Source organism: Mangifera indica, chromosome 12 (assembly GCF_011075055.1).
Source record: "Mangifera indica cultivar Alphonso chromosome 12, CATAS_Mindica_2.1, whole genome shotgun sequence".
Classification (NCBI taxonomy): Eukaryota; Viridiplantae; Streptophyta; class Magnoliopsida; order Sapindales; family Anacardiaceae; genus Mangifera; species Mangifera indica.
In genome coordinates, this window is record NC_058148.1 from 9,517,850 (window position 1) to 9,540,653 (window position 22,804).

Below are 22,804 nucleotides of genomic sequence, written 5' to 3' on the forward strand. Positions count from 1 at the left end.
TTTACCCTTTCTTTGTCGTGTCATTACTTATTACATCACTACATTTTCTGTTTCATTAATCATATGTTGTGAAATGTTTTTCTTTCATTTGACATTTTATATCACGCGTCAATTTTTCTTTATTTATTTTAATTATAATTAAAAATTTTCCAATAAAAAAATCTTGAATAAAAATTAGGAAAGACGTTTGTATGTTCCTAAAATTTTACGTAGAATTGTTATTAGAGATGATAAAAAATGATCTCATGAAATAATCTTAAACTTGACTGAGTTTTACTGAGTGAGTCAAACTCAAGTTTAGATAAATTTGAATTTAATTCAATTTAAATTCAGTCTTATCAAATACTCACGTGAGTATAGCATTCTTAAAAAAATAGGGTTATCTTAAGCTTTGGTGATGGACAACCTTCTGAATCCTCTCCACACTCTCATATAATTTGATTCTACCAATTTCAATACTTATGACCTTGTATGCCTTGTTATTCCTAAGTGGCACTTGCCTTTCATTGCTAGTTTCATAAAATTTAAACCAATTCTTGTTTATGGTTCTATTTACTCTTTGATCTTTCCTTAGCTTTTTTATGGTGTTTCTCAGCACTACTTCTCACCGCTAGCCCCACTCCATGTCCATCTCTCGCGACTGTCTTTTCCTGAAGCTCATTTGAATTGGATGCAACATCTACCATCTCTACCGAAATTGAATCCCTCTCTTCTTCTCTCCATCTAAAGCCTCCTCAAGACTCATGTTTCCAGGCAAGGCCTGCATCTTTATCTTCCATAAACCAAAATTGCTTACCCCATCGAATTTTTCTACCTCGTGATTTGTTGTAGATATTGACATCTTGGAATGCCACCAAGAACTTTGAACTTAAGTGCTTCTTAGTTATGCCTTCTTTCCCATTAAACTAATAGTTGTCTATTCCAGCTCTAGTTTATTGCTTCGAAAGAAATAAAAAATCTAATTAACTTGCATTTCCTTGCTTAATGGTAAACCTAATTCACACAAGAAGTAAGCAAAGAGATTTCCCGCAATCCTAGTTTATGTACTTTATTCATGATTGATAACAACTTGTGTGATCAAGATTTTACCAGAACACAACTAAGCAAAATGAAATTAATTACAGGCAATGTAAGTAGTCAAATAAATACTTTAGCTTAGCGGCCCTTGTAGACCCTTTTCAAGATTGCTGATTTTGAGCTTCAAATCCTGCTGTCATATCCAGCGCAACATCCATTCCAACGTTGAAATGGTGTAGAATGGCTATTAGGAAGGGCTGAGACAACTCATTTCCATCGTTCTGGTGGAGGCCCAGTGCCAGAGAAACGCCACTGCTTCCATTGCCACCACCGCTGGGATGAATGCTTGGCAAATAACTGAGTGGCATGTTTGTCTTCCTCGTTCTTCTTAGACATTTGGGCGCATTTTTTCTGCGGCGTTTAGTTGGAACTTGTTGATCCGTTTCAGTTTGTGAGGTATCAAGAAATTTCTCAGAAGCGCTTATGTTTAGTTGATGCGACTTCAAATGAACACCATCAGCATTGACAGCTTCTGCTGGTCCTTAAGCGCTCTGCTCTGAATCAAGCAGATCCATCTCTTCCACCATCGGCCTCCACACTCTTGCATTAATGAACCTATTGGAAACCTGCCCACAAAATTTGCAACAATGATTCCAGCTTGAATTTGATCACAAAATTAACATAAAAGACTATTCACCGGAGTCCTTGATAGACCAGTCTGCCGGGTCACCATTTGCTTTTCTTAATCAGAGACCACAATTTGGTCCATTATCGCATTCTTCAGGTAACTAAAATCCTTAGATATAGCGTTCAAAGCAAATGATATGTATGGAGCTGGCCAGCCGCAGTTTCAAAGGATGCAAAAACTGACGCATCTGTTGGCGGTATAGCTTGTATTTCCTGTAAACCTGATGACAGAAATAACTTTGTTATGCATTGATTTTGTGGTCTTAGAGCACTGTTTTATCTGAAGTTCAATAACATAATTATACATCTTCCTAATAGTGCCTAAATCCATTACTTTGCCATTCCCTCTGTGACAACTCTCTCTAAATTCAAAGACAAACAAGCTTCTTCTTCTTCCATTGGTCATTAGGATGTTAACTGGGGAAACGAAATAGAACAAAAACCTTTTCGTAATGCCTACTGCTGTTGGTAAAATAAATCAGGCATCTTACCCCAAGATGACTAATTTATACACAGAACAATCAAATCATCTTCAGCTTCACTTTCATGCATTCAGTTCAACTGAAACAAAGAGAAGAGACGTTTACTCTGCACAAGAATCTATCTTCTTAACATTGAACACATTTCTTGTAACAGATAATAGCCACATCTTCTGGTAAAATAAAATCGTGTATAGTACAATGTGTCATTATAAAATCTACCTACCTAAGGGAACTTTATGGAAAAGATACTATTTTTCTGGCACCTTATTCATTTCCATTGTTTTCTCATTAACCAGACAGTTTTCTTTGTTTAAAACCATCCATTTGAAAGTCCGATGCTTTAAATATATACAACCATAGAAGTCATCTAGAATCTGTTGTGCAGGCCCTAAAAATTTTGAATGCATTAATATGGAAGCGTAGCCTGTAAATGGACCTAAGGAACCAAACGTCTAGCATCACCTATGAGCTTCAAGAGATCTGCAAAAACTGAAACTGGGTCAAATTGTTGTGCATTCAAGTTTAAAGAAGAAGGGTGAAGTGGTGCAAAGTGCTGGTGATTAAAATCAGTTAAGAAGCTTTGGACAGAGCCGGGGTATAGAATGTGTGGTGAAGAAAAAGAAGAAGATGGTGATAGTGTTGGTGGGTTGATTTGATAGAGTGAATGCAGTGTTGTTTGAAATTTTGGCGAGGCCGAGGATGTGGGTCTTGAAGGTTGTTCTTGGTTGGTATGAGTGGTGATTCTAAGCTTGTTCCTTCTGTTTTGTTGGGGGCACATGGGACTGCTGATCAAGATTTTCTGCCATGAATGAAGCCTTAGAACAAAGAGAGAAGATGATGGCTGATTAAGAAATGAAGTGACAATGAATTGTTTTTTATCTCGATCCAACTTGCTAGACAGAGGCTCAGTGTTACTTCTTATGCAGGAGCTCTTTGTGTGCGTGTCTGAATTTGAATAAAACTAGCAGCTTGGGGCTTTATTAGAAGCCAATTGACATGGTGCTCCATGGCGATTTCATTTTGCAGTCCTGTAAATTTTACTGGTAAATTTTAAAAAATGTAAAAACAAGTCTTTGGCATCTACCATCTATGATTCTAAGGTCTCTGGAACCTCGAAAATGGTAAGTTACGGATATTTATTAGTTGAATAAAGTGATTTACATAAAAAATAAATGTGAACAATAGCTTTATCATTTACAGAATTTACATGAGTTTGCCATCATAATCATAGATAAAGAAATATATCAGGGCATTAACTCAGCTTGATCAGTCTTATTGCAATCAGCTGCAACTATCCTGCCTTGAACCTTTTTGTAAGTATATTTCTTTGCCAAGTAAACAAAAATACACAAATTCAGCCCATTCAATGCAGCCAGCAACCAGTAGAAATTGTCCACACGGCTACTGTTTATATCCTTGCCAATCCAGCTTTTGTCACCCTTTCCTGAGATATGATCTACAATTGTGATGAGAAAACTACTTAAGAAACTCCCAAGTCCAATCACACTTAGATAAAAAGCTATACCCAAACTTCTCATTGAATCAGGAACCTGGTCATAAAAATACTCTTGCAAGCCTATTAAAGCAAATCCATCTCCTATGCCAAGAATCCCATATTGGGGAGCCAGCCAAAACACACTCATGGAGATTCCATGTTTTTCGCCCTGAATTTTCTCTTCATTAGCAATGCTTAACCTTTTTCTTTCAACAATGGCTGCAACAATCATTCCCAAAACTACAAGTGCCATGCCAATACCAATCCTTTGAAGGATTTTAATCCCTCTCTCATTGCCCGTGACTCTCCGTATATATGGAACAAGTACTTTCTCATAGATGGCAATGGAAATTATCATTGCAACGGCCGCAAAAGAGGAAGTGGTGGCTGGCGGGATACTTATCTGCTCGCTGATTTCTGTGTTCATTGCAGCAGCTTGTTTAATGAATAATGTTGAAGTTTGGGCCACGCATATTCCAAATGGTAACGAAGTTAGCCATATGGGAACAATATTTAAAACAAGCTTCAACTCCTCAACTTTTGTCACTGTTGCCAATCTCCAGGGATTATGACTTTTCTCATTTACAATGCCTTCCTCATCTTCAATTATTGCAGCTTTGTCTAGGAACCTGTGGATCAAAACAAGGACATTATAGCATAAATTAATCAATACATTCATCACCAATTGAAAAACGTTAAAGCATAAATATTATACTTGCTTACCTTAGCCTATCTGTGTGAGCCAGGAGCCTTGCAGGAGACACCTTTGACTTGGGGACTTCATATAAAAGAGAAGGATTGGACGGATAAAGCAATTTCCTCTTCCTTATGGCTGCAACCAAAACCTGTGACAGAGGCGTTAAAGGGCTTCCTTCTAATAGCCGATATCGATAATAAGGCTTTCCCACGTAAAAGGTGACTATTGTCACTGCCATTGTTATGGTGAGAATAAGGCTTGCAATGTTCCATCCAATATTGTCTTGCACATAAACCATAACGGTTACACCAAGGAAGAGCCCACAACTAAGAGCAATGTTCCACAAATTGAAGTAAGACATCTTCCTCTTTCTTTCTTCTGGATGATTATCATCAAACTGATCTGCTCCGAAGCTCTCTAAGCAGGGCTTATGCCCCCCTGTTCCAACTGATATAAAATACATTGCAAGGAAAAATATCACTTCATGGACAGTCCTTACCCGCTGACACACTCTTAAATTGCAGGGCTTTAAACTTGGAATGAACTGAGACATGGTCAAGAGGCTTAAACCCTGGACAAATTATACCCGATTATATTAACCAAAAATTTTATTTTAAAAAAGGTAATGAATAAACCGTTTTTAAATGCTTACCATAAGATAGATAAGAGAAGAAAGCAGAACCATTGTGAAGCGGCCTGTGTAAGTGTCTGCCATATAAGCTCCAATGAGAGGCATCAATGTTGTGACTCCAGTCCAGTAATTCACATTCTTTGCTGCTGTTACAAGATCTTGGTGAAGCACTTTGGTGAGGTACATGATGAGATTTGAGGCTAATCCAAAGTAGCTTAGCCTCTCACTGAACTCAATGGCTGCTCCAAAATCAAGTAAAACATACAAAAGTTAATGTTGTTACTTTGAAATTAGGCCAATAATTAACAAATTAAATTCTGGGTTTAGGTAATTACTAAATTTGCATAATCAGAAACGATTTAGATCTGGTGCTAAAAAAAAATACTAACCTGAACAAGTTTTACAGGGGTAATGTCTAATTAACCCATTGACTAGAACAGATCAATGTAGACCAGCACAGTGGGGAATGTTTTCCCTGTTCAATTATTTGATTTATCTTCTAAATTTTACTTATATTTTGTCTCTATTGTACACCGTTTTCCTTTTTCCTTCAATTTTTGATATATTCCTTGTATAGTTTCCTTGGTGTAAAAAAAACCTGAAATGACAGGGAAGCAGGGATTTTCATCCTAGGCAGTATGCCTGCCCTTTAGCACTCCGTATTTAAAACTAACAAAACAGCTTTCAAACATCAACAATGTTGGCAAGGTTCTATGCCTACAAAGACGAGCCCATCCTAATAAAGTTACCAGCACTGCAGCTTTATTGCGTAGAAGAAACCTCTTTTCAGGAGAAAAAAAGTTGGTCAGATGTGGGCTTCATTCAAACAATAATAATCATATAACAATAAACAAAAAAACATTACATGATTATGTTTAAGTTTAGGTAAAAAGTAACGTAAACTTCACCATCTAAACATGGAAGAGAAGCTGGAAACAAGATGATGAGAATATGAAAAATTAAATTAATCTTACTTATGATAAATAGAGAGGCTTTCCATACACCGGTTGAAGCTCGGAGTGGAACATTTCCTTTATAATCCACAGATGAATCATGAACCCATATCTCTTCATCACTTTCTCTCTTTATCTTCTCCACTTCCGGCTCCATATCTTCAATAATGACAGATTACTCAAACTAGAGAAAGCACTGAACCAGGATAAACTAAGAGAGGCTTTATTTTTGTGTGCGTTTGGGTGGTGGGCATTCCTTGCTTTTATAGTAGGAGAATTGTTTACTTACTATTGGTTACTCGGGCAGCCTCCACTATGTTAAGAAGAAAGAGAAATTGCAAGTAAAATGTTGAACAAAAGTTAATTCCATCCCTGGTTCCGTGAAAAAGATCGATAGTATACTCAAGTTTGTCGTTTGTTAATCAGGCAAAGATGATAAAATATCGATGCTCAACCATGTTCCATACCTTGATCTGCAATTATATCTCAAAAGTCAAAAAGTTTGCTTTTTTTGTCAGACATACGAGCAAATCACATAGCAGTAGAATATATACAAGATGTTAAATTTGTGCATTTATCTCATATTATTTGAAAATGTTAAGATAAAAACACTTCAAACTGTAACACGTGTATGTTAAAATTTGAATGTACACTCCTAAGAAAAATAGGAAGATATGGTCTAACTTTCTCTGTTTGGTCCAAGCTATGCTGCTAGAATGTGGTTTCTTTCTTATATTTTACCCACCGTTTGAAGGATATACAAAATCTTTGCACAAGTGCCTATTTTCTATGATGTTTGGTCAAGATCAGCCCATTAGATTCTCCTTTATTTATTTGTCACTAATCACAATCTTCTTCAACAAGTGAAAAACTAGCTCATTTGGATGGTTAGGGGGCTCTGAGCAAATCAACTGCACTTGCATTGGATTCTGTATCATCCCAACCAGCAATAGAAGTAACAGAATAAAACTTCCAAAGTTAATCTATATTAACACCTACAACAATAATTTCTGAGCATATATCCAGTAAGAACCTGATAAAGAATGGTTCTGCATACAAATCATGACTCCTTGTTCCAAAATAAACCAACTGGTCAAGCTTAAATGGGATAATTACGAATAATTTTTTAGTTTATTTTGGAACAAAGTATGATTATTAAGTTATTATTTGTCTTTAGCACCATTCTTTATTAGGTTCTTACTGTATATATATTCTGAGATAGTATTGGTTGCATGTTCAACACAGATTTACTTTGGTATTTTTTTTCTTTTTATACTTTTATCTTCTTTGTAGAGATAAGCTGGAAACTTAAGTGTACCCAATAATTAAAGCATAAAAATGAGTTGCCAGAAGAAGATAAAAATTTTTACTCTTACAATCAATGTCAAGCTGGTTCTATTGGCTGCAACTTTGTAACTTCTGTTTATTCATTCAAAAAGGTTCTTAGCTTTATATTAGAAAACTAAAAGGTGGATGCTTAGGCTAAATTATTATACTTATCTTGGACTGAAAAGTCCAAAAGCAAAATTAAACTAATATATATTTAAGATTTAGCTATAGATTCCATCTTTTCTGACATTCTCTTTGGTGAGTGATATGAGTTTGGTTAGCTAGGTTGTGTTGAGCTAAGAATAAGTTGGATATGAGATGTCACTCATAACAATCAAACAACATATTCAACCCAAACAAGGTAAGAGCAAGAAAAAACAAAGTGGACAACAAATTTTTACATAATTCGACTAAGATTGAACGTAATCTCTATGCACATAAAACCAAGTTTAATTCAAGTAATTCGTTAAAAAATGAATTCAATATCAAATACAAACAAGAATTAACAAACAAATAAATATTCGTTGTTCACTTATATAGTTTTTAGACTCTCCAATGATAGAAGTCTATCCTTATGTTGGAAACACTCTAAGTATCACACTTTATTATTCAAATTTCCTTTGAACTTTTAAGCTAAAATCCCTTCAACCTTTGATCTTGAAATTCTTTCAAGCACTAGTTACAAATTCTTATCCATGATATAAGCAAATAAGTTAACTAGCATGACAAAGAATAGAAACAAACATAGGAGAAAAATTGCAGAATTAAGCTTAACTGAAATAGATGAACTTGACAAAAATCCATCTAAAAACCAGTCCTAAAACAGCTAATATAAATCAATATGCTTGAAGAAGAAAAAAAGTTTATATACTCAACAATGGTGAAACAAATGGTGATACCTGTGGAGAATCATAAAAGTACAATTAAACAATAAATAACTAATTCATATACAGACAAAATAAGTTGTTAGTTGTACTTAAATGAATAATCTAATTTAGAAATATAATCATGTGCGTGTATTATTTATGGCACATAAAATCAAAGGTGAGCACAACTGTTCATAGTTTACCAAAAACACTTACAATCTTCCCTTTTGGCAAACTTATGATCAAATAACCTTTTCAATAATAAAGCAACAACCTGTAATAAAAACAATTCAAAAACGCAGATCTGTGATCACACACACAACATTAGGTAAATAGTCAAGTCCATAAGATTTAACAAGTCAACAAAACTGAAGCAAAAATAAAGCAGTTCTGCAAACAAACATTAAATAAGCAAGTTAAAACCTGCTTAAGACCATCATGACAAAAAGATAAATCTGTAGTTCCGACTAATTCAACCTAATATCAAAACCCAAGGCCAAAAAAGTTCAACAAATTCAAACGGATCCAACAAACACAAAATCCATCAGATTCATCAACCTTTGGCTTTTCCTTTTCCTCTTAAGAGGAATCCTCTAAAGCTTCTTGATAATCATTCCCCCAATATTTTCCATTCTAGAGTTCATATTAGCAATCATAGAGCTCACATCATACTTTTTTTTTTTTTTTAAATTCTTTGCTTTGCCAAGAGTTTGACTTAAAGATTAAATCAGAGTCAGTTGAGTGCCTAGCTAGAAGAGGCATTGGAGCTAAAAAAACACTTAAATGTTTTCTTTTGTTACTCTATAATTAATCTTCAAGCTCACTTCATTGGGAAAGACTTTAGGTTTGGAATAAAAAGAGTAGGGGCTTGGATCTGCTTTTACTCATGATCTTATCATAAATGATATTCCCTAGGTCTATTCTTTCTTCTTTACACCTGAATATAAGAATTGCACTCTGTCAAGCCTGACAGGAAAATTGTGCGAGGAAAGACTCCAATTGCTAAGGAAGATCTCGAACAACATTTTATAAAAATGGGTCAAGTAAGAGAGTGGCAAAATCCAATTTCTGACCACACTTTTATAGTTCCACCAATCAAGGTTTCAGTAGCTTTGTTCAAATTATACTAAGCTAGAAACCGGGGATTAACAATATGAGGCAAATATCAAGCTACCCTAATTACATTAGAGCTAAAATCCATTTTCCTCTATAAAATACCTAATCACAATGGGGATTATCAATTTTCTTAAGGTTGTTGCCTATGTTTACATAAAACTTGAATAAATGTGTGTGAGTGCATCATCAAATCCTCAACAGTACTTTACCAATCTGTAGAACCTAACTAGGGCCTTTGTAATACCCACTAGTATGTCTAAAAGGTGAAATAATATTCTTGTATGTATTTGATTGTGGCATGAGATATGATTTAATTTGAATAAAATGTTGAGTCTTTAAAATGATGAACAATTGTTCATGAAGAGTGTACACCGGTTCATCTAATACTAAGTCAGATAAATAAATAATGTGTCACATTAAAATTTTTAAAAGAAGCGCACACCTATACATACTAAGAGTGCATGCTCATGCAAGCTATTAAAGAAGGAAAATTTTATATAAGACACGTTGGTGAAAGGGCATAAATCACTATCTCGTGTTTTCAAATTCACTCTTATCCCTTGAGAGAGAGAATATAAGTGATTTCTTCTAGTGATGTTTTATATAAAGTAAGTTTAGTTTTAAAAAAGAGAAAACTAGGTCAATATGCTTGAGTCAAAAATCAAGTTTATATACCTAACAAGATTGCAGCATATGATGACATATATTTATAGAGAATCATAAAAATATACTTAAACAATAAATAACTAATTCTAATACAGATAAAATAAGTTATTAGTTGTCTTGAATAATCTAAACCACATATTCACACAAAATGGAACCATGTGCACACATTTATTTGTGTGCAAATAAAACCAACTGTGAACACAATTATTCTTAGTTAACACTCACATTTTCAAATAGTTAGATTTAACCTTTGCAATCCCTTTTTTCTATTATTTTCCCATCCTATGGGGTTACTTGGACATTATAGGTTGAAAATTTGAAATTAAAAACTGCAAAATCTTTAGCAATCTTAAGGCATAACATCTGTTATTCATCAATAGTTGTGCTCGCGATGCGAAAATGACAAAGACTGTACTTTTATATGTTAGACTGTGACTGAAACCCAATTTTTTATATTCAATTCTTCCCCCATAAACTTTTCCTAGGACTCTTTTTTTTTTTTTTTTGGGATTCTTTGTCGCCACCAAACTAACTAGAGGTTCGTAAGTAGTAGAGTTTAAATCATCTAGTCAACTCATTTGTGGTGATCGATGAAGCATCCTTCTTACTGCTGAAGATTTATTTATGCCATTCTGTTTCATTTTAGTTACTTTTCGCTAAGCATAAATTCAAAGTATCACCAATGAACAAGTTGCAGGAACTCAAGGAATCTGGCTTGAATGTGTAGTTGATTATATTGGAGGGTCCTTTCAAGACAGTGATAGGCCAATCACAAGAATGAACGCACTCTTAAGTTGACAAAAACTCTTATTCTCTTATGTTGGATGCCATGCCACTAATTTGATTCCCGAATAAATTATTGGCTATCCGGTCAGAAGTTTATGACAATCGAATATATGTCAGACAACTGTATTCATCAATGATTTTCCAGGGTAAACTTTTACAAAACCAGAAGAATAAAAGGCTGCGCAGACATCTTGTGCAGCCTGCTGATTTAAAGGCCTTTCTGTTAAGATGTTGACACGAATATAAAAGCTATCATTTGGCCTGGGAGAATAAAGTTTAGCAGCTTAATTATAGTTGTTTTAGATGTTATGAAGGTTTAATTTGTTCAACTTCTTTTGATTGTAAGAAGCAGCTATGGTGCAACACTTCTGCTTCTGCAATTTGTTATTATATATACTAGTTCAATAATTAGCTATATAAATCAGATTCCATATTACCCTAGGAACTTTTCTTTCAATTCTTATCAAGTATACGAGTAGCAAATAAGAAGCCATACAGGGTCTATGTTATTATACTTAAAGTAAGATATCTCTAAATATTCTTGAATAACGTCTCTTTCTGATCAAAATATGTTACAGATGTTAAAATCATATAGAATAGCACTGAGTAATTGAACAATGAAAGAAAAGATTTTATTGCACATTTGTAAGAATCAGAATAAACGGGCTCAAAAGAAGATAATTTAGTACTAAAAATGACGAATAACGCTTGCTTACAATTTCTTTTTCATCCTTGCATCCTCACAAATGGTAACAAACAACAATTTCCCACCGATATTTCTCTGTGCGTCAATGTCAAATAAAAAAAAATGTATGTGACAAAAGAAAAGAATTCTTCATATATGACCTGATTGAACAAAATTGTCAATGTCTTCTCCTGCTTATGCAGAAGAATACATTTTATCTTACTGACTTGAGCAACAAGGTCTCTTGCTGGCATTACCAGATAGATTTGCAACATTAATGGTGGTGCCTTGAGGAACTCCAGTTGTGGAAGCTGCCTCCTGTGCCGCCAGTGCCTTCTTGCTGATAATGTGGTAGATATCCAACAAAACTGTTTGAAATGCCTTCTCAACATTGAGAGCTTCCAATGCTGAAGTCTCCAGGAATGATATGCCTTCTTTTTCGGCCAGCACTTGAGAATCTGCAGCGGGAACTGCTCGCAGATGATTAAGGTCAGACTTGTTCCCAGCCAACATAATGACAATGTTGGAGTCAGCGTGGTCCCTCAGCTCACGGAGCCACCTTTGGACATTGTCAAAGGTTTGCCTCTTGGTTATGTCGTAAACCAATAGGGCACCAACGGCTCCTCTATAGTAAGCACTAGTGATGGCTCTATACCGCTCTTGACCAGCTGTGTCCCATATCTGTGCCTTTACAGTCTTTCCCTCTACCTGCATCCGAACAGACAAGCTTAATCAGCAAGAAGATCTTCTGATTCTTGTAAATCATGTTGACCCAACAGAGAGTTTTCACTCCTTGAGTATAGAAAATCATAAGATCCACATAAGGGCAATCAGAAGCTTCTACTTTGAGTTGCTATCATATATATGATCTGTGCACAACTCTTGTCTCCACACTACAAGGTGATACCTAGGAGAATCCCGCGTCAACAAAGAGATACTAAGTTTGTATGTGCAATCTAACGTCCATCCCTTTTGAAAACAATCTCAGCGTGCACAAAATACTTTACCATTTTTTGTTTTCATCCTCCAAAGCCATGCAAGTTCATGTTACATCCCATCTGGGTGTCATTTTATTTATCAATCAATACAAGACATTAATTCACAAAACAAAACCAATTCGTGCCACTTTGCGAGACATTTTTTCACTCAAGATGGAAATGGCACTAGTGTTTCAATGCTTCCAAGGAGAGAAAATCTATTCTATTCGCCATCAATTGAGTCTCTTCCTCATTATAATTGTAAATTTTAAGATCATACCTAACATGAATAATGTGCATCTCAGGAAAAAGGTAAAATGAAATACACAGCTACAGATGATACTTGAAAAACTAACCTAGAAGATTTAACTCCAATACATTAGGGATCAATGGTAAAAATAGCCTCAAAAATCAGAAATAAAATTAGAATTTTCATATCGAATAAAATTGTTAAAAAAAAAAAAACCAAAATGGGGCATTATGAAAACGAACCTTAAGAGTCCTGGTTGCAAATTCAACGCCAATGGTGGACTTAGACTCCAAGCAGAACTCATTTCTTGTAAACCTGGAAAGAATATTGGATTTTCCCACACCAGAATCTCCAATCAATACAATCTTGAAGAGGTAATCGTACTCGTGATCAACCTTGTAAGCCATTTTTATTCGTTCTTTCTATCTTTTATCAGAAACCTATTAGATCCAACATAATTATCATCATTATCAATAAATCAAAAAACCAAGAAAAACAAATGAAAACTTAATGCCAAAAGCCATTTCCACGTGCATGCATGAAAAAAAAAAAAAAAAACAGGAGAAAAGACACTAACCATGAAATGGAAATAATTACAGAAATAAGATGTTTCGTTAATTGAAAATTTTGCAGAGAAAGTTTCAGGTGAAGGAAGAAGAGAGAGAGAGCATAGTATGGCTTACACAGGCCGTGAGAGGAAACAGAATAACTGAAGGAAAAGCATTTAAAACGGCTTCATTGTGGGATGTAACCAGCGAAACCCGGCATGTTTAAATAAACACCTGATAAACTAGGCAAACTTTTCCAAAATTAATGCCTCCAATATCTTTTTATTATTTTCTTAGGGCCATAATATATAACATTGTATATTTAATGGATAAATTTCATATGAATTGAACTTAACAAAATTGCAAGAGCTAGCAGGATCCAAAGTCGGGATCCACGGGAGAGAGCAAGCAAAAATGTACGATGACATTACTATGCATTTATAATAATTATTAATTTTGATATATGTTACAGTATAATTGAATAATAATATCATACGATGACACATTATTGTTAATACTCAAATTTATGTAATTTTATTGGAAGAATAATCTTATAAAGTTATTTTTTTTATTGATCTATACTTTTTGCCACTTATATTTTGCTTTATAAAATTTTTGGTTTGTCCCGTTTTAGAATTATATAAAAAATAAAAAAAATTATAGAAGAGGTCTAAAAGAATTAACCATATGCTAAATCATACTTGAATAAAGATGTTAATTTGACATGTGTTTGTAATTTATATAGTAATAGAACTTATGGTTATAAAATTATGATTATAGAAATAATTGATTATGTGACAATAAATTCTTGCATCTTTGATATTAGATTATAGTATATAATTTAATTGTGATTATTTGTCAAATAATCTAAAAAGTTTATTATTTATGTTAAAATGTTTAAAATTCCTTATACTTTAGTTATATTTAGTAACACACCACTATGCTTATAATTTTAAACTAAAGTCCAATTATGCACTATTTCTTTAACATTATAAGCTAAATTTTAATAAATTATTATACTAAGGAAGCAGTGTTTTTCTCTTTCAATCTAATTTAATAATTTACTTTATCTTGTGTAATTAATAACATTCAACATAGGTCTATTATAAAAAGAAAAAAATAAATATATTTAAAAAATTCATCAATAATGAAAACCCAAGAAAAATATGATACTGATAAGAAATTTAAAGATATACTTATATTTACATGTCAAAATTTCTAATATTATTTTCACATAAATATCATTAAAAACAATAAAATTTACAAGTAGCTAATTGTATCATAGATTTATTACTTTATCTATGTAAAGGTAAGTAATTTGTAGTATTTCTAACATCATTCATCATCCAATGATCTACTGTTTTATTCTTTTGCTCATCAATGGAGACACCATCAAGATTTTACCTTTTTTTTTTTTGGGTAACAAATGTTCTCTCTATCACACTTCATAAGGATGAATATGTCTTGTTAAACAACTCTTGTGCGTATATTGAAGAGCTTGTCCAAGATAAACAAAAGGGGAAGACACATCTATCTTCCTTATATGAAACTAGAAATTTTTTTCTACTTGGATGAGAACAAAAAAATTGACGACTTCAAGGATGAAATGAAAATGATATATATATATACTTGTATTGACAGCACTGTCGAAATGTCTAATGCTTTCAAATTAAGAATAAGATAATCATGGTCTTCTCAGTTCTTACATTGGTGGACTTTATTTTCAAGAAAAAGATGTTACTTGGCTGTGCCGGAAGTACATTCTCTATTGTATGACAAATACAATATCATGGCTAACATAAATTATTCTTAAGCAATCCTTCTTAATATCATCACCATTACTGCAATTGCTCAGAAACATTGTAAAAAAAAAACTTTAAAAAAATGTTGATAAAAATTAATTTCTCTTTAAAATAAAAGCCATACGCCGGCAATGGACGGATTGGTTAATTTTAGGCCGGGCGGGCTAAACTATGGAATGTGTAAACAATGAATTGAATTGAAAGTTTATTTAAATATTTCAGCTTATAGTATATAATGTCATGCTTTTCCCTTGCATGAACTATCGATATATGCAGTTCTTGCTCTTAAGAGAAGCTTATAATGGCAGGCCAATTGCCTCTTTCATGGCTTTTCCTGCTCAGTCTCACCTTGCTTATCAGCTGCATTAATGGCTCCTTGGACAATAGAAAGGTCTGTTTTTGGATATTGTTATTAACCTTATAGTGTGTTTGGTTTAAGGTCATCAAAAATTATTTTGATAATTTATCTTTTATTATTGATACTAATGTGTTAGGTAATATCAGAGAAATTTGATTACCATCTTACCTTATATTTTAAAAGATTATCAAATTAATTTTGATTTTGTTACAATTTATCTTTATTAATTTTTTAGAACAAATATACAAATAAGTAACATAAAGAAAATAAAATAATATGTTAATATTTTTTTTTATGTCTAACCAAACATAATAATTTATTTTGGTAATAAAAGACTACTCAAACCAAACACATCCTTATTGTGAGTCACTATTTTTATAGATTTAGCTGTTGTTTAAAAACACTTTTTAATAACCTTCAAGAAGTAGTTTGAGTAACAAAATATAAGAGTTCATATATAAAAGAACACAAGTTTAAGTCTTTTCTGATAACATATCAAAATTAAACTCTTGACTTACCTAATTTAGTGGTTATAGAGTCTGTCACTAAACCTAAGGTTTTTATTTAAAATAGATAATTTGAGTGATAAAATAGGAGGCTCTATGTATAAGATAACATATCTTTAAGTCTTATTGGACCTAAAAGAGGTTTCATGTATAAGAGGGGCTTCATATACAAGAAGACATAAATTTAAGTCTTTTTAACGACATATCAACATCAAACTCTTGACTTATCTGATTCAGTGATAATGAGACTGATCATTGAACTTAGTGTTTCTATCCTTGAAAGGGCAATTCAATTCAAGTGGGTTTCCATTATTTAAAAAAAAAAAAACACTTTTTGATAATTTGAAAAATCGTTGGGTTGATTCCACTCAACGAATTCATCATTTTTATAGAAATCCTCCCAAACAGAATTTTATTGCTTTTCTTTAAATTCATTTATTTTTAGTCTCTCTTCCCAGCCCAATTTACTGGACTTAGTCCTTCATTTTAAAGACAGAATGTCGCTTTTCGGCCCAAAAAATGGGCCAGAACTGGTCACACATTGGTTGAGATGAAATTTTAGGCCAACAATGGATTGATACATACTCTTTCTTTTTAATTTTGTTCTGTTTTGGTACAGGATTATATAGTCTATATGGGTCATCGTCCACAGGGTGAATTCTCTGCGTCTTCCTCCCACGCTAGAATGCTGCAAGAAGTTATTGGAAGGTTTGCTACACCAAATTCAATAATTCATAAAACAACCAAAAATTAGAAATATAATATGATATAAGATGCTTATTAACATGTTTCGTTAAGACCTTAAATGTCAATATTAACAAATTTACCTGAATTGAGCAGTGGTGCAGAAGAACTGCTACTTTATAGCTACCACAGGAGCTTCAATGGGTTTGTTGCCAAGTTAACCGAAGAAGAAGTCCAGAGGCTGAAAGGTTGATCCAATACTTTTTTTTTTCTAGAATCTCATATTTGAGGTAATGGAGATCAGAATTTTATGCAATTATTATTTACTCAATAATTTGAATTTACATCTTTTGATTTCCAGACATGGAAGGGGTGGTGTCAGTGTTCCCTAATGGAAGAAAACAACTACACACTACAAGGTCATGGGACTTTATGGGATTTTCTCAAAGTGTGAACAGATCAACTACCGAAAGTGATATCATTGTAGGAATGCTTGATACAGGAATTTGGCCTGAATCTGAAAGTTTCAATGATGAGAAATTTGGTCCACCTCCTACAAAATGGAAGGGCACTTGCCAAGCCTCATCCAATTTCACTTGCAACAAGTAAATACAATATAAAATTTGAGAACATTGTCACATACAAAATATTTAGACTTGAAATCATTCTAACATGGGTTGAAATTCCAGCAAAATTATTGGAGCTAAATACTACAGAGCGGATGGAAGATTCAATAAAATAGATTTTAAGTCACCAAGGGATTCAGAAGGACATGGAACTCATACTTCATCGACAGCAGCTGGTGGCTTAGTTAGCAAGGCAAGTCTGTTTGGCCTTGGCCTCGGGACAGCCCGCGGTGGAGTTCCCTCAGCACGCATTGCTGTGTACAAGATATGTTGGTCTGATGGTTGCCCTGATGCTGATATCCTGGCGGCATTTGATGATGCAATTGCTGATGGTGTTGATATAATCTCTATTTCAGTGGGGGGTTTTTACGCTGATGATTATTTTGATGATCCCATTGCTATTGGAGCTTTCCATGCAATGAAGAATGGTATACTAACATCTAATTCTGCTGGTAATTCCGGTCCTGATTATGCATCGATATCTAGCGTTGCACCATGGTTACTCTCTGTGGCTGCTAGCACCATTGACAGGAAGTTTTTGACCCAAGTGACCTTGGGCAATGGTCAGGTTTATGAAGTAAGTCAGATTGCTTATTTCTCAAGTAATATGTCCCAATTAAGCCATCTTTTTACATACCATTCAGTACCAAACTTTGTTTTCTCTTCACTTGCAGGGAATCTCTATAAATACAGTAGACCTTTCGGGAAAGCTGTACCCTCTCATCTATGGAGGAGATGCCCCCAACAAAACAGCAGGTTACGATGGAACCGATTCCAGGTAACATGAAATTAAAAATGTTTCAAGTAGAAATGTCCAATAATCTTTTTTATATTGAATGTGGAGTTCTTTATGTTACAGTGTACTGTGTACATGATGTCAAGCTCTAAACATTATAATTGCTTAAATCTTATCATGAAATTCAGGTACTGCTGGGATGGCACTTTGAATAAGACTCTAGTACAAGGAAAAATTGTTCTTTGTGATGCGTTGGACACTGGGGAGGAGCCAGCAGTTGCAGGAGCAGCTGGTTGTATAATGCGTGATGAAGTTTATCAAGATGTGGCCTTTCTATATCCTCTACCTACTTCTTACTTAAGCATGAAGGATGGAAGCCATGTTGCAACATACTTGAACTCAACTAGGTACAGACTTCCCTGAATTTCTTTGATAAAATCTAGTTTTGAAGACACAAATGATGGTTAAGTGAATAAAATTAGCTCAGTTGCATTCTTGTGAAATATCAACAGTGAACCAACAGCTACTATATACAAGAGTGTTGCGGTAAAGAACGAATTTGCCCCTTCAGTGGTTACATTTTCATCAAGAGGACCTAATCCTATCACAGCAGATATTCTCAAGGTATAATTTCAATAACTTTCTCCATTTGATTTCATGCATCTACCAGTTTCATTAATACTGACTTATTGGTTTATGTAGCCTGACCTTTCTGCTCCTGGAGTGGACATTTTAGCTTCATGGTCACTAGCTTTATCTGTGTCAGAATTCCCAGAAGATAACCGAATATCTCCTTACAATATAATTTCTGGCACATCAATGGCCTGCCCACACGCGAGTGGCATCGCAGCCTATGTTAAGTCTTTCCACCCTACATGGTCCCCTGCTGCTATTAAGTCTGCTCTGATGACAACAGGTAACTCATACTTTGTTGTCTAGACGAATTCAATGTACACTTTTAAGCATTGATCAATGATCTAATCAACCCTACAACTCTGAATGATTATTGCAGCTTCTCGCATGAATGTTGCATATAACAGCGATGCAGAGTTAGCATATGGATCAGGTCATCTGAATCCAACGAAAGCAGCTGACCCCGGATTGATATATGATGCTGGGGTGCTTGATTATGTTAATATGTTGTGTGGACAAGGCTACAATACTACGATTCTAAGGATTGTAACTGGGGACTATAGCAGTTGTTCACCAGCAAACTCTAAAGCTGTGTGGGACTTGAACTACCCTTCCTTTGCTGTATCAACCAACTCTACACAATCGATCACTCGCATCTTCCATAGAAATGTCACAAATGTTGGATCACCAGTGTCCACTTACACGGCAGCTGTTGAGGCTCAACCTGGACTGGGGATCAAAGTTGAACCAAGTGTACTGTCTTTCAACCATGTTGGGGAGACCAAATCATTTGTTCTCACAGTTACAGCAATGTTGTCGAAATCGTTGAATTGGAGCTCTGGTTCTTTGATTTGGGATGATGGAGTGCATCAAGTGAGGAGCCCAGTTTTTGCTTATTATCTCTTTGAATCTGATGAGTAAAGTGATTTATGCAGAAATTATTGATTGAAAACGAAGTGCAACTTTAATTTCTTAAATGCAATCAATAAAAAAGTTTTAGAGAGCTTTTAATTATAGTTGATTTATCAACCATGAGTAGAGAATGTTTCAATAGCTTCTTCCATTGCAGTGTTACAAATGTTGGATCAGCAGTCTCCATTTTTAAAGTGAGAAGCCTTATTGTTGCTCTAGTACACAATACTGAATAGAAAACAACAGAGTTCAGATTTTTCAAAAACAATATCACCACAACATTAAAATCTAAATTTTAAGATTACAATCTCTGGACTTTTAAGTTTAAACTCAATTAAATTTGAACTCAGTCTATCTTATCCAGTATGGCTTGTCATCGGATGATCGAAAGGTTTGATTTCTGGATGTTATTAGCCTTCTGAGTTCATGTTTTTTCGGAGTATCTTAGCGTGCTATCAAAATTATTTTTTAGATAATCCTAACACGTTAGTGCACAAAGTTTTTTCCAGAAAGACATTAAATTAACAATTGGTAAAAGCAACTGTTAATTATCAAATCTATGCGGCAGACGCACAGATCTATGCAATACTGTCAGATTATTTCGATTGAATTTTTTGTGGTTTCTATACTAGGCAAGGTTGATTGATAGTTTTTTTGGAGTAATCGTTAGATTTGAAAAAAAATCAAATCTTAGAGAGAAAATATAACTTTTCAAATTTTAGGTTAGAAAAATTGTTAGTTTTTTAAACTAAAAAAGGAAACTGAGATAAAATTTTCGTTTTTTTTAATATTTCATTAAATAACGGTTATAAAGAATTTGAACAAAAAAAAAAGGTGTATATTTAGATTTTTAAAACTTTATTAGTAAAAGTCTGAAAATACACCAAACCTTGGGTGGGACAAAGTCATTTGGCCTTTCTAAATCAGTTATTCAACCAAGTCAATTTAAAAAATTGATTTTCAAATATTAACAAGATAGCTGGATTATGGTACTTACTGGCAAGGTTTTAAAAGCCGGACCGGACCGTCCGGTTCAACCGGATGGACCGTGAACCGGTTACTGTAGCGATTTTTAAACAGGAAAAACCGTTCATGTTAAATTTTCGGATTGAACCGGTGGTTCATTAGCGGTTCGCGGTCAATCCGGTTCACAACTGTAGAAAAGCTCAGTATAAAATTTTCTCCAGCTTCAGTCCTACGTTGCCGTCATATTCGTTGCTCCAGTTTTGGGTTACCGTCGACATCTTTACTCTAATTTTTCTGCATAGTAGTGAGATCTTCTGCGTTGTCGCTGACAACATTGATTCAGTTTTGTGTTTGACTGACTCTCATAATGCAACTACAAGCTTGAAAGTTGAAACAATGGAGGAACCATGGTTCAGTCAAAAGAGTTGGTATTTGAAAACCATTAATTAATGGGCGTTCTGGTAGTAGGTATAGGTGGAGATGGGGAGGTGGAAACATGTGCTTGAGAAACAAGCGAGCTGTCAGAGCGAGAGGCTTATTGTAATGGACATTTCTTAGGAAGTTACCCTCTGATGGAGAACAGCGCACGACATACTAACATAACCCTCTGTGACCCTATTGCCTATATATACCTTCTTTACATTTCTCATCTTTATCAGAGCCAATCTTTCATAGCTCCTTCTATTTCTTTATACTGTTTATCAAAGTGGGAGTGTGTTGATTGGTTAATTTTATATTTTATTTAATACATATATTAGATTTTTAATTTGTTTGAGTGTTTAATAATTAATAGTATATGTATTTATAGAATTGAATTTGTTTAATGCATATATTTTGTTAAGTATGAAAACTGAAAAATATGTACAATATAAAATTTACTGTATAAAATACATGTAATTAATAATTAGATATAATATTTTTAAGTTTTTATATAAAATTTTAATTCCGGTCCAACCGATCGGTTTAAACGGTCCAACCGGTCTGACCGAAACCAGTACTTAAAACGGTTTGTATCCCGGTCCGGTTTTGAAAACCTTGCTTACTGGATTAGTCGGTTATCAGCCATTGCGCTCACAACTGAGTCACTGAAAATACCAACAAACATACCAAAATATAGTGAAAACCTGACAATATTCACACCCAAATAAAATCCAGTATAATAAATGAATTCCAACTTGTAAAAAGATCAATAATTCCCCAAAAAAAAATCTGCAATTCTTTTGTTCTCTCTTGAACTTAATGTTGGAATGCACCTCTTATGCAACAGATGATGAAAAAAAAGATGGCCAAAGAGCTATGTCTAAGTTTCAGCCTAATCTCAAAAACATACTTACGGTAGTTTAAAAACTTAAATACTCAGACGTAACCTAATTATTGTTCAATTTTTCTATTAGAAACAAGAGTAAAATCGTTATTTCACTATTAATATTAAAAAAATATAAAATTAATTATATTTTTCTTTAAAGATTTTAAAAACTAACAATTTCACTTATATCTAAAATTTTTTAACTTTGAAAAGTAACATTTCTCTTCTCTCAAAACCTAAGGTTTATTTTCAACGGTTCTCAAGCGACCATCTCTGGTCATCTGATTGTTGAAGAAAAAAAAGCCAAAGGATTATTTTCCACCCAAGTTCTAGCCGAATTTCTAAAATACACTCGCGACAGTTTAAAAACTTAATTATCCACCATGGACTAACTTTTGTCAAAAATAAGAGTAAAATTATCATTTTACCTCTAAACTCTAAAAAATTTATATTATTTTTCTCTTTAATTTAAAAAACTAATAATTTCCCCCACAATTAAACTTTAAAAAGCTCCGGTGGAAGCGGCGGATGGTTAGTTTTCTAAACTAAGAAAAATATGATATAAATTTTTAAAATTTTGTGATAAAATAACGATTTTACTCTTTTCTTTAATAAAAAATTCTAATAAAAGTTAGTTCATAAGTGAGTATTTGAATTTTTGAACTATTATAGGTGTGATTTTAAAATTCGACTAAAACTGAGGTGGGACATACTCATTTGGCCTTTTTCATAAATGTAGCTTACATCCCAGCTAGATCCATAGTTCTGGTAAAAAGATTGTATTAACGTGAGAATTTTCACGAAAGAATTAATAAAATAATTGACACCGCGTAGTGGTCACATACATTTGAATGCAGAATTATATATTATTGGGTCTTCTTTAAAGTCTAGCCTAGCTCTTTTACTAAAAGTTTTCGATCGTCCTATTTCAACTCAAACTCAAAAAATTATCGGTTAAATTGAACCCTGTGAGAATGTAAAAGCACGTGTTTTATCAGTCAAATAAATTAGAGTCAAGTCTAGTGACCGCCATTAAAATATTGCTTCTTTCACTTCTATTAACGATTCAATATTCTAGTTAAAGGGGAGA

The 22,804-nt window shown here is 33.8% G+C and overlaps 3 protein-coding genes across 4 annotated transcripts; 1 reads left to right on the forward strand and 2 right to left on the reverse strand.

The window, feature by feature from the left end:
* Positions 1 to 3,305: 3,305 nt before the first annotated feature.
* Positions 3,306 to 6,368, reverse strand: LOC123192727 (protein NRT1/ PTR FAMILY 5.6-like). Of its 2 annotated transcripts, XM_044605374.1 has the most exons (5): positions 5,984 to 6,123; positions 5,399 to 5,791; positions 5,031 to 5,248; positions 4,405 to 4,949; positions 3,306 to 4,310 (listed from the first exon to the last, which is right to left on the reverse strand). In XM_044605374.1, exons 3-5 carry the CDS (start codon positions 5,193 to 5,195, stop codon positions 3,431 to 3,433), a joined length of 1,590 nt encoding a protein of 529 aa, XP_044461309.1. In that variant the 5' UTR covers positions 5,196 to 5,248; positions 5,399 to 5,791; positions 5,984 to 6,123; the 3' UTR covers positions 3,306 to 3,430. The 2 variants fall into 2 exon arrangements, with proteins under 2 accessions (XP_044461309.1, XP_044461307.1); XM_044605372.1 differs by lacking the exon at positions 5,399 to 5,791 and having other exon boundaries at positions 5,984 to 6,368.
* A 4,967-nt stretch (positions 6,369 to 11,335) lies between these two features.
* On the reverse strand, positions 11,336 to 13,064 carry LOC123192728 (ras-related protein Rab2BV-like). Its single transcript, XM_044605375.1, has 2 exons — positions 12,880 to 13,064; positions 11,336 to 12,118 (listed from the first exon to the last, which is right to left on the reverse strand). Exons 1-2 carry the CDS (start codon positions 13,042 to 13,044, stop codon positions 11,630 to 11,632), a joined length of 654 nt encoding a protein of 217 aa, XP_044461310.1. The 5' UTR covers positions 13,045 to 13,064; the 3' UTR covers positions 11,336 to 11,629.
* Positions 13,065 to 16,470: 3,406 nt separating this feature from the next.
* Positions 16,471 to 19,529, forward strand: LOC123193543 (cucumisin-like). The gene is made up of 9 exons (XM_044606577.1): positions 16,471 to 16,559; positions 16,692 to 16,783; positions 16,897 to 17,140; positions 17,225 to 17,738; positions 17,836 to 17,939; positions 18,086 to 18,304; positions 18,410 to 18,521; positions 18,600 to 18,813; positions 18,910 to 19,529. The coding sequence occupies exons 1-9, from the start codon at positions 16,486 to 16,488 to the stop codon at positions 19,449 to 19,451; spliced, it is 2,115 nt and encodes a 704-aa protein (XP_044462512.1). The 5' UTR covers positions 16,471 to 16,485; the 3' UTR covers positions 19,452 to 19,529.
* Positions 19,530 to 22,804: the final 3,275 nt, after the last annotated feature.